This window comes from Panthera onca, chromosome B3, assembly GCF_046562875.1.
Source record: "Panthera onca isolate mPanOnc1 chromosome B3, mPanOnc1 haplotype 2, whole genome shotgun sequence".
NCBI classification, from domain to species: domain Eukaryota; kingdom Metazoa; phylum Chordata; class Mammalia; order Carnivora; family Felidae; genus Panthera; species Panthera onca.
In genome coordinates, this window is record NC_138344.1 from 4,132,948 (window position 1) to 4,144,620 (window position 11,673).

The following is an 11,673-nucleotide window of genomic DNA, read 5'->3' on the forward strand; positions in this document are numbered from 1 at the left end:
GGTCAGTGACGTGGGGTAGCACCTGCTCTCCAGATCTAATCATCTTGAAGAGGAGAAAATTGCTTCCCAGACCGTACCCCTCTCCTGCTTCTCTAGCTCATGCCACACCGGCTTCCCCTCCCTGTCTGGCTGCAGCCACGCCGGTCGGGTTTAGTTCCTCCTGGTTCCCGTGTTCCTTCCTGCCCCGGGCTGCTTCTGTGTAGGAGACTCCTGTCCCTGCTCCATCCGGTTACTTGCAAGTCATTCTTGAGAGCTCGGCTCCAAACTCGCGTCCCCGGCATCATCCACCCTGCGGTACGCCGTGACCACGTCGCGGTTACCACCTTGCATTTCCTCCACTGCTGGCCTGCGGGGTGCCTCTCTACCCATCTGGACCATGAGGCCTATGAGGGCAGAGACTACATTCAGTTCTCCCCAGAGCCCCCCTCTCCAGCGTCTGGAACCTAAGGGGCTTGGTTAATATTCATTGGACGGATGCGTGAAAAGCGCCCCTCTGGCCTGGAGTGGCGGCCTTCGGGGTCACCTGGACACCCGGGCTCGTGTAATGGGGCTGTTGCATCCGTAAACGGGCGTCACCCCAAAAGCCTCTCCTTTCCCTGGACTGAAAGGGGTTTAGCAGTTGCAGGAACAGGCAGTGGCAATTACAGGCTTGTACTCGTGTGCAGTAGAATTTCAATAAATTAGGTTCCTAGTGGCTTCTGTGCTGCCCTTCCAGCTCTTCTAGAGATGCCTGTTCATAAACACAGGCCGAGGTACCTGCTGCGGGCTCAGCGCTGGGCTGAGGCAGGCGGTACTCAGCCGCTGCCCTCGGAGAGGTTCTCAACTGTCAGACAGCTGGGGGCAGAGCGGGAGACAGACGCCGAGCATGGTGCCAGGTGCCGGGGACACCAGGGTGGGGAGCCCCGAGGCCGGAGGGCCACGGACGCGAGGAGTAACGAGGGAACGAGGAAAGTGGACCTGAGGGAGGAAACCCACCGGCCCTGCCGCTGTGGGTGAGAGGCTGGGGGTGCGAGGGTGAGTTTAACATCCCAGCTCTGGAAGGGAGGCCCGGTGCCGGGGCCTGGCTGCCCGGCCCCACCCCTCATGACTGTGGCTCCGTTTCTTTGCCCAGGTCGGTCGTGGGCATCCCGACCCGCGAGGCCTTGGTGCAGCTGCAGCCCAGGCAGCGCTATACCATCTACGTGCGAGCCCTCAGCGTGGGGGGCCCCAGTGCAAGGAGCGACCCCGTGACCGTCTACACCACAGGTATGTGCCCGGGCCACACGCTCCCTGGGACCTCAGGGAGCCACTCTGCGGCAGACCAGCACTGCATGACTTCTCTGGAAAATGGGCCAAGTCAGGCCGGGGAGGGGCTCAGGGGAGATCAGGGCCCTGTGGTCCCATTTTACAGGCAGAGGGACTGAAGGCCCAAGCCAGATAGCAGTCTGGTGGCAGAGTGAGAATCAGAACTTAGGGTCTTTCTCCACTCCCTCAGGCAGACCAGAGGCTTGTCGCCCTGGACCTGGGTGGCCCTGACGCCTCGTGGCTCACACAGGCTGCACGCCACCCTTGGGTTGATGTCTTTATGAAATTCCCAGGAGGGGTTGTTGGCTTTGCTCATCCCCCGTTTCTGCTATCAGCCCAAGCATCTCCCACCCACAGGCCCAGTTTGGACCCGGCTGCTCAGCCTCTTCCTAGGCCCTGTCTGGCCCTGGCGGGCGCCCGCATCCCTAGGTCCAGCCCCTTTCCCTTCTCCCTTGCCGTCATCCGTACAACGGTCACACATCCTGTCCAGACCCTGCATGAGCAGAGACATCACCGGAAGCTTTGCATGCACCCACTTTCCTGGCACTGCTTCGCTGTGGGTGTGCGCTTTGTCACAGCACACCGGGGGCCGGTGACCCCTCCCCCACTTCACAGCCAGTCCAGCTCAGGCCGGCTGACGGGTGGAGGGCAGGTAGGACACAGAGGCAGGGAGTCTGAGCCCAGGCTCTGGGGACGACGTATTCTTAAGTGGGGTCGTTTACTGAGGGACACTGTGTCACTTTGTCCTCGTTTCCAATGCCAGGAGCAGAGGTGTGTGATTAATTCCCACTGTGTTCCGTCCACACAGATGGGAAAGACTCGTTGGGTGGCCACCACAGGTCCCAGAGGGTGGGGGCTAGTGCTGGGATTAGGACTCAGGTTTTTCTTTCATATTGAGCCAGGGCCTGCCTTTAGTTGGCTGGCACTCCTCATTTTCTGTGCTCACCTGGTGTTTTGAAATGTTAAATTCTGGCAGTTTCAGTCAAAAAACAAAACAAAACAAAACAAAAAAAACAAAAAACAAAAAACCAGAGCCAAAGGTACAGCCAGCTCTTGATTATTCAGTCAGTCAATTAGTTTGTTCATATAATTTTTTGAAGAGTGTATTTATGAAGGGGCGCCTGGGTGGCTCAGTTGGTGGAGTGTGTCTGACTCTTGGTTTCGGCTCAGGTCGTGATCCCAGGGTTGTGGGATGGAGTCCCGCGTCGGGCTGTGCACGGAACGCGGAACCTGCTTGGGTCTCTCTCTCTCTCTCTCCCCCTCTGCCACTCTCCCCCCTTGCATGCTCGTTCTCTCTCCCTCCAAAATAAATCAAATGGAAGAAAAGAGTGTATATATAAAAAACTTAAATGAACACACAAATCAGCAAAAATCATTATATTTTCAAAAATGATCCTCGGTGGGAACCGGCGAGGGCCCACGTCTTGCATCAGTTAGGTGGTGGGAACCTGCCTGCCCCCTTGCCAGTCAGCGCAGGCAGCAAATGAAATTTCCGGCAGCATCAAACTGTGACAATGATTGTGAACAGCTTGATGGCGAAGCTTGAACCCAGGTGTGAGACAAGAGAAGTGACAGAATAGGAACTCGAGAAAAAAGCACTTGGCTAGGACACAGTAGTGAGAATGAGTTATTATGTTCTTAATTAATGGATTTTTTTACTAAATAATTTTTTTTTTTTTTTTACTAAATAAGTTTGTATTCAATCTATTCTGTACCACTGTTGGATGAGATTTATTTTAACCATGATTTGGGGATGGCTGTAACATCCTTCCCTCTCCCCAGCCCCACTGCCCTCATTGAAATGTTGAATTCCACTTCCCTTTGTCAGATTGGTCCTTAAGAATCTCAATAACTATTTCCCTTGGCAGGTGGGTTAGAAATTCTTGTCCGTGTGCAGGCACTTATAGCCTCCCAGCTAAGAGCAAAGCCTGTGGAATCAGACAGTTTTGGGGGTTCAAATGTTAGTTCTGTCATTGCCAGTTGATTTTTTTTTAAGTTCATTTATTTATTTATTTATTTATTTTTAATTTTTTTTTTTAACATTTATTTATATTTGAGACAGAGAGAGACAGAGCATGAACGGGGGGAGGGTCAGAGAGAGAGGGAGACACAGAATCCGAAACAGGCTCCAGGCTCTGAGCTGTCAGCACAGAGCCCGATGTGGGATTCAAACTCACAGACCGTGAGATCATGACCTGAGCTGAAGTCGGACGCTTAACCGACTGAGCCACCCAGGTGCCCCACATTTATTTATTTTGAGAGAGAGAGAGTAGGAGGGGCAGAGGGAGGGAGTCACAGTATCCCATACAGGCTCTTTGCCGTCAGCACAGAGACCGATGCGGGGCTCGAACTCATGAACCGTGAGTTCATTACCTGAGCCGAGATCAGGACTGCACCACCCAGGTGCCTTGCCAGGTGATTTTTTTTTTAACCACCTGGTGCGTCAGTTTTCTCCTCTCCAGATGGAAATAAGAACGCGTTTCTGAGGGTAATTGTGAGGCTTGAACGAGGGAAGACTTGCAAACCGCTAGCTGGGGGCGAGGGACAGTGGCTCCCAGTGCATGCTCGCTGCCACCATCATTAGTGGCAGGAGGGGTAGGACTTTGCGAGGCCCCGGGCTTCTGGCTGGCGCCGGGGTGGAGAAGGCAGGGGGACTGGCGGGGCTCCTCGTGTGTTCTGCCCGCACAGGCAGCTTCTTCCACCTGAACCAGCACACCTGCCATCCCGGGCTGACCATTTCTGAAGATGGGTTTACGGTCGTGCGGAGCGAAAGGAAAACCCCAGCAAAGGAGCCGCTCCCTGGCAACACCCGGTTTACCAGGTACTTGGGCAGCCGCTCGCTAGAACATTCCGCGGACCCCCTCTAAGACACGTTGTTGCTCAGATAAAAAGTGGGTTATGACAGACGCTGCCTTGAAGAGGTCCCAGAAATGGATGAGAGGCTGGGGGGGGGGGGGGGGAGAGGAGGCGGTGGGGGCGGAGGGGAGGCTGGGGAGCTGGAGTCGGGGGAAGAGTCTGGCTGGTGTGGACGGAAGATACCTGTTGTGGCTTCTGAAGTCGGGTCCCCCGCCGCTGGAGGAGTCAGACCCTGAAGCCACGATGAGGGGCACACTGACAGGCGTCGGGAGAACGGAAACAAGGCTGTAGGTCTCCCAGTGCTTGGCCCGGCGCTCCTCTCCTACACAGTGAAGCCCTGTTTAAAAACCCCTGATGAAAACCGGTGGGGTTAGCCTGTGCGGAGTCGGTGGGGGGTGGTGCTAGTGCATGACCTGAGGGAGGGGTGGCCCCCGCAAAGGCGTGTGCGCTGTCTAGAAACGTAGCTATTTCCAGACCTTGGTGCTCAATCCACATTGAAATGATTTATTTGTGCCTCACTTCTTTCCAAAGACTTAAAGACTTAAAATAAGGCGCAGATATACACTGCTGAAATAGAAAAGTCAAAGCAATGGGAGAAAAAGAACACAGATAGGTTAACTCCAAGAGCGCATTCCATTTCCGGGATTACAGGTGGCTCTCAGATTCCTGGTCTGGTCAGGACAAGAAGAGTTCTCGGTTGGTTGGTTTTAGAGTCAGAAGGATCTTCTAAGGAGAAAAAGGGGCTCTCCAACGGGGCTGCAAGGGCCATGGATAGAAACTTCATCCAGGGGCGCCTGGGTGGCTCAGTCTGTTAAACATCTGACTTCAACTCGGGTCATGATCTCACGGTTCGTGGGTTTGAGCCCCGCATCGGGCTCTGTGCTGACAGCTCAGAGCCTGGAGCCTGCTTCGGATTCTGTGTCCCTCTCTCTCTCTGCCCCTCCCTTGCTCGAACTCGCTCGCTCTCTCTCTCAAAAATAAGCATTAAAAAAAAAAAAAGCTGAAAGAAAGGAAGAGAAGAAAGAAACTGCATCAGCCTCCCTGCCGGGGTCCGAGACTATCCCAGAGCTGGCTCTTCCTCTGATGTTGGCTCCCTGCTGGCCTTTTTACAGTGTGTGTGTGTGTGTGTGTGTGTGTGTGCGTGTGTGTGTAGCACCTACTATATGTAAGTGTTAGCATGCGGTAGCCCAAGTGCACAGGGTACAGTGGAAAGCAACTTGATCCTTTCCCACCTCTGCCCATTCTACCCAGGGTTGCAGGGCATGGAGAGGGACATGGAGAGATAAAGGCCTTACCTGTGTTGTTAAAAAAAAAAAAAAAAATTCAACTGAATAGATTTTAAAGATCTTACGGCTTTATTCCAGGAGTTATGAAACGGGCATCATCCAGTCTAACAGGTAGACGGGAGCTCTCAGGAGCTGTACAAGATGAAAGACGCTTATGGGCCAAGTTGCAGTAGGCAAAGAAGCGGGCGGTTGTGGCGAGGTTCCTTTCCTGCAGGGGACAGCAGGGTCTGCGAGGCACATCACCTCACTGGTGCTCGTCAGGCGATTCCTGATTGGTTTAAGATCCCATTTCTGGGAGAGTCGAACTGTAACGGAGGTGTCTCGGTTTGGAGACGTGGGGCTTAGCGTGACGGGCTCCATTTGGGGGCCTGTTGTCCTGTTTTTAGCCTGGGGGTACCTGACTGGTACCAGTGTGATGTGGGAAGCTGACTCTCTCTCCCCGGCAGTTCCCAGGTGAGCCCCTCACAACCCGTCCACCTCCGCACCCAGTGCTATGGTTCTCGTTCTTTCTGCCGAGCCCTCCTGGGCCCTCACAGGCAGCCCTCTTGGACAGGATCCCCCCACAAACAACGCAGAGGCAGCTTTCCTGCAGTGGGTTCCGTTCACATCCGGTCCTCTGAAGGCACACACCTCTGACCAGGCCACTGCTACCTCACCGTGCGTGTGAGCTCTCTGGGCAGACACAGCCTCGAGCGTCTTCAGCCTCGGCCGCTTGGTGTTGCACTAAAAGTTACAAAACGAGTTTTTGGTCGCCAAGTCCCGCAGAGGTGGTCCAGCACGTCACCTGGAAATATGGGAGAACTCACCACCTGTTGTTCTGTTCTTGGCTCTTTGGGGTCCAGCCAAGTTAGACAGTCCCATTGCAATATCCTGTCACCAGTATATCCATTGTCCTGTGAGGACCATGCTGTGCCCTGGAGGTAAAGGGAGGAAGATAGTGTCCCTGCCCACCTGACTCAGACCAGGCAAGTGGGGGAGATGCATGTTTCAAAAACACACCTGTGAAAGATTCGGTAGAAGGATGGCCAAGGCATCGTAGGAGCCCCCAGGAAGAAGGCTTCCTGGGGAAGCAAGGGCTTGGAGGATAAAAGGGAGTTCTCCAGGCCGACCAGGCAGATTAAGTGCCTCATACGTGTACAAACGGCGGAAGCCAGGGAGACCACGTGTTTGGAGAACTGCTATCGGTTAGCGTGTCTGTGGTGTAGGGTCCATAATGGCAAGAAGGGGAAGACGAGGCAGGAAAGATGGAAAAGTTCTAGGGCAAAACAAGTTTGGATCTTATCCTTGGAGGGGTGGGAATTTTTGGAGGATTCAAGTAAGGGAGGTGACCCGATCAGATTTACATTTCAGAAGGATCACCCTGGAGGGTCAAGTGTGAGCTGGGGAGGAGGGGGAGAGGCAGGTGGGGAGCCAGGAGACCAGAGAGGAGGCTGCGGACGCCTTGAGTAAATCAGCAACACACAAAACTAACAAGGAGAGAGGCCAACTGGTTAAGGGGCGAGCAGGGGAGGGATGGGTCAGGGACTGTAATTTATGGCGTGTTTACCAAGTGCTAGACATCTTCCAAGTGTTTGACATGGATTAGCTCATTGAATCGTCACGACAGCCTGTGACATCCATATCACTACCAGTCCAATTTGACAGATGAGACCATTGAGGCACAGAGAAGTAAAGTAATTTGCCCAAAGGCACACTGCTGTTAAGGGCTGACGTCAGATTTAAGCTAGAAGCTGAGCGTGTAACCACTACATTATCCTTGGGTTACTGTTTTCTGCCTTGGGTTACTGGGTAGATCATGAGTCTATTAACCAAAACGGAGAAAACACGGGGAGTAAGTACTCCTTCCCACCACAGGCAAAACACTAAGTTTGGTCGGCGGTGGGAAGGGTAGGAATGTGGTAAGTTCCGTTCGGGACATTCTGAATGAGGAACAGCAGGTGGGTGGAGATGTGGGTCCGGAGCTGAGAGTAGAGACGGCTTCATTTTACAAAAGAGGAGCTCTTTTCTGTGCAGTCTCCTTCCCAGAGCTTTGCTTGGCCTCCAGAACTTGGGGTTTGAGAGTAGAGATCTCGTGTTAATAACAGCTAAACAAATCTGCCCAGGGGTTTGGCGGGGGGTGGGCACTCAGTTTGGCTAATGCAGAAGTTTCCTGCAGGAGGCGGACTGTTCGTTTCGGAGATACTGATGTGGTCTGGTTTCCCACGAGAACCTTCCTCTGAAGAATGCTGTATTGTTGTAAAACAAAACATAACTGTGACCTTTGTGAGTGTATTTGTTTCCAGTGGCTTCTTGGAGGTCGATTTTGATCATTGGTGAGGGATTTGCTATTTGCTGTTCTCAGGTTTGCTTCTGAGATCCAGATCCTCGTCTTCTGCCTGTAGCCACCCCGCAGATATGCGTCACCTCAAAGCCCCCCATGCTAGTGCAGCATCAGCAGTGCTGGCCGGTTCCTGAACTTCAAGTGCATGGTTCCCTTGACTGTGCTGAGTTCTGTGAAGTTTCAGTCCCTTTTGTTTGTTTTAATATTTATTTTTGAAAGAGAGAGAGACAGAGCGTGAGCAGGGGAGGGGTAGAGAGAGGGTGTGGGGAGACACAGATCCGAAGCAGGCTCCAGGCTCCGAGCTGTCAGCACAGAGCCCGACGTGGGGCTCGAACTCACGAACAGCGAGATCATGACCTGAGCCGAAGTCAGATGCTTCACCCACTGAGTCACCCTGGCACCCGGAGTCCCTTTCTTTTTTTATGAGCAAGTGAACCAAATCTTTATTTTTGTTACCAAAAAAAAAAAAAAAAGAGCCCAATCATTTACAAATGCCAATAGAGCCTTTTCTAACTCGCTCCCATTACCGGCAGGGTAAGAACCCTTCCACAAATTTCGGCATCTGTCAGGTGAGCCGAGGGTGAGCCGCTTCTCAAAGGAGGTGTTCGGAACACCGTTGGGCCGACCCCCACGGCTGTCCCCCCCCCTCCCCCCCGCCGCACGGCCAGGCTCGGGTCGCCCCTGGTGACGCACGCTTCCACTTTCTGAACCCAGGTGTGTTGCCGTCATGGGGAATCTCATTCCAATCCGAGGGCGCCATTACTGGGAGGTGGAGGTGGACGAGAGGTCCCACTACACGGTGGGTGTGGCCTTTGAAGATGTCCCTAAACAAGAGGACCTGGGAGCAAACTGCCTGTCTTGGTGCATGAGGCACAGACTTGCATCATCACGGTAAAGTAGAATCCGGATGCCTGATACTAAAATTGACCTTGAAAGAAGAGAGCACGAGGTTTCACTAGCAATAATTAAGGCCTAGGGTAGGTTTCATAAAATATTCTAAGATACCTCAGGGCTCTTTTCCAGCCCTTTCCCCTAAAGTCCAAATGAGACGAGAAAAGAGCAGCTTTGGGTACTTTTCTTTCAGACAGAAATAGCTACAGTTCACGGAGAGCTTATTCCGTGCCAAGCGCTGCTCCCATGTCCTGTCCTGTTTACTTCTCACAATTCTATCACCCCATTTTAAAAGTCAGCTATGCCTCACAGCAGTCGGATAATCCGTCCAACGTGGATTTTTGGAGCTTGGAATCCAATCCAGGCAGTCTGGCCCCAAAGACAGCATTCTTAAGCACTAAGTGATTGGCTTTTCATTCATGCTCAACTTGTGTTATTAAATGGTTACAGTTTGATCTGAAGCCCCAATTCCATCTTTGCAAGTAGGCAGCGGCTTAATAGTCATGGCTCATTCTGTTCTGCTTCTGCTGCCAAGCACTCTGTCCTCTACGCGTGGATTAGCTCTAGAAAGCTGGGAAAACCTGATGAGGTGCAGTCCCGTGGACATGTTCAGACTCGGGAAGCCACTGTTACAACCTCCCTTCACCTCAAAAATTACCAAAGTTCGCTCCGTTTCCCCAGCACCTCTTGTACCACGGGGCCTCTGACCCTTGTTGGCTTGCTGTATCTTATGCATGTTTGATCCTGCGTTCTCTGCTGGTGAACCTCCATCGTGGTTAATTAAACACTACCGGTCATGCCCGCGCACACGTGGGAAGACCCCCCCTGTAAGGTACTTGGACTAGAATGGACTCTACTAATCCTCAGACCCAGTCTGAGAAACACAGGAAATAGTAGGCATTGAGCCAAATAGTTTATTTGGAGATTCTGCCCGAAGTGTAATGAGGCTAAAAATCAAAGTATCCTCTCCTAGAGAGGTAAGAACGAAGGGCAGAGGAGAACGGGGAGGACAAAGGAAGAGTAGGAGTCTGTGTACGGTGGGAGGGTTGAGAGGTCAGAAGACAGAAGAGGATGGAAACATGAGACAGCGTGAAGAAGGGTGGGCAAAAAGCCAGGCACTAGGCCTGGCCGCTTCTGTGGCCCCACCTTGGAAAGACAGAGGACAGACAGAGTTACAGACAGAGGACAGACAGGATACGGAAGGTATCCTAGCTGACCTGCAGTTTTTGCTTTCGTCTGGTGCTGTAGTGGGAAGAAGGTGGAGGGCAGGGCCTTCCTGGCTCCTGGCTTCTGGCGGCTGCTTAGCTAAGGAAAGGAGCTGAGGGGAAGATGAGGCGAGCAGGGCCGGAGCCAGGCTGGCCCGCTCTGACACCGAGACCGTATTCTAAGTGCTCCTCCCAGGAGTGTGGCCCAGCTTGCTGGCACCGTGTTCTGCAGACGTCTGTAGGTAGCAGGGGTAGGAAGTTCCCGTGGCTGCTTTGGGTTCCAGCCATTTTTTCAAAGCACCCAGGCTACAGAGCACGGGGAGAGGGTGCTGGGCTAGGCTGCGGGGGCGGTGACGGCCCGGCTGGCCCTGCTGAGTCGGAAGGTCTAAGGATCGTGCCTGAGTACCTGTGCACAGGTTATACCAAAAGGCACATTTTATTACATGAAAGATCGTGGGGCTCCCCCCGGTTCAAACATCTTTATTACGAAGGCTTTATACATTTGAACCTCAAAATCCCAAGTTTTAAAACACCAATTTCTATACAAACTTTGATGCAGTAAGAGTGTACGTCAGTCTCTTAGGTGAAGAAATTGATAAAAAACAAATGGTGTTTAAAAAGAGAGGTCTCTTAGGACAAATTTTAGAAAAGAGACAGGTATGTTGGGAAATGAACCGTTACTTTGGTAGTCAATTAATTAAAAAAAAAAACCCAATCCCAGCGTTATTTGAAAACTAATACGAAATGTTCTGTAAATTGCACATCTACAGAACTTCTGAAGCTGTGTCCTATCAACATTTAATTTCTAGGCATAAGTATGAGTTCCTGCACAACGGGACGACTCCAGATATAAGAATAACTGTCTCCCCGAGGAAGATCGGCATTCTGCTAGACTATGAAAATTCAAAATTGTCATTTTTCAATGCAGACATTTCTCAGCATCTGTACACGTTTAGTTGTCAGCTTCACCAATTTGTGCATCCCTGTTTTTCTTTGGAAAAGCCTGGGTGTCTGAAGATACATAATGGCATTTCAATGCCAAAGCACGTCACTTTCTACTAGACCATTCTGATGCCAGCTCCCTCTCTTCTGTACCCACCCCTCCAAGCCGGCCACCCCTCAGCTGGTTGAACTTGGCGTTCAAGCACAGGTTTCTAGCCCTGCGCACTGCCGCCTGTATGATGTTAGGTTAGTCATTACCAGGCGCGGCTGTAAAATGAGGGCTCAGACAAAATGAACTCCAGGCCTTTCAGGTGGTCAAACTGTATCGGTCTGTTTGTTTATATGCAAAGTATCTGAAAGTCCAAGGCCTACAGAGCTTGAGGGCAGGGGCAAGGGAGGGAAGAGATACAGAAGTACTAGTGGCCGCGGCACACCCGGGACATCTCGCGAGTCAGCCGGGAACGGACTCCAGAAGGCAAGAGGCTGTCCACAGAGAACCAGGGAAGCCACGCGCCTTCTGTTTTCCGGGGAGTTAATGGCACTGTGATGCGGTTTCTGGCACTGAGCACGCTGTCACACCTGTTCCCCTCGTTCACATAACTTACCCCACTCAAACTTTGAAATGACCTCTACCGTGCGCTCTTCCATGAAGGCAGGGACAGTGTCTGTCTTGTTCATCATTCGGTCCCTAAGGACTAACATGTAACAAACGGTACACACCAAATACTGAATAAATTAGTATCTTCCTCATCCAACCACCGTTGTCGGGCTCTCTGCTCTCCGTGTGAGGGATGGTGGGGCTCTTTCCAAACTACAGCAAAGGACGTACGGCAGGGAGATGGACAAAACCTGGAGGGGAGGCAGTCTGAAGGAACAGAAGGGCACCCGC

At 52.3% G+C, this 11,673-nt stretch overlaps 1 protein-coding gene across 1 annotated transcript in view; it reads left to right on the forward strand.

Annotated features, from left to right (window-relative positions):
* Nucleotides 1-11,537, forward strand: part of FSD2 (fibronectin type III and SPRY domain containing 2) — a 44,728-nt gene extending 33,191 nt beyond the window's left edge. Inside the window, exons 13-16 of the mRNA XM_078449057.2 lie at nt 1,112-1,245; nt 3,973-4,105; nt 8,461-8,637; nt 10,652-11,537. Of these exons, the coding sequence (XP_078305183.2) occupies nt 1,112-1,245; nt 3,973-4,105; nt 8,461-8,637; nt 10,652-10,904 (697 nt within the window). The 3' untranslated portion in view covers nt 10,905-11,537. The remainder of the gene's footprint in view (nt 1-1,111; nt 1,246-3,972; nt 4,106-8,460; nt 8,638-10,651) is intronic.
* The last annotated feature ends 136 nt before the right edge of the window (nt 11,538-11,673 follow it).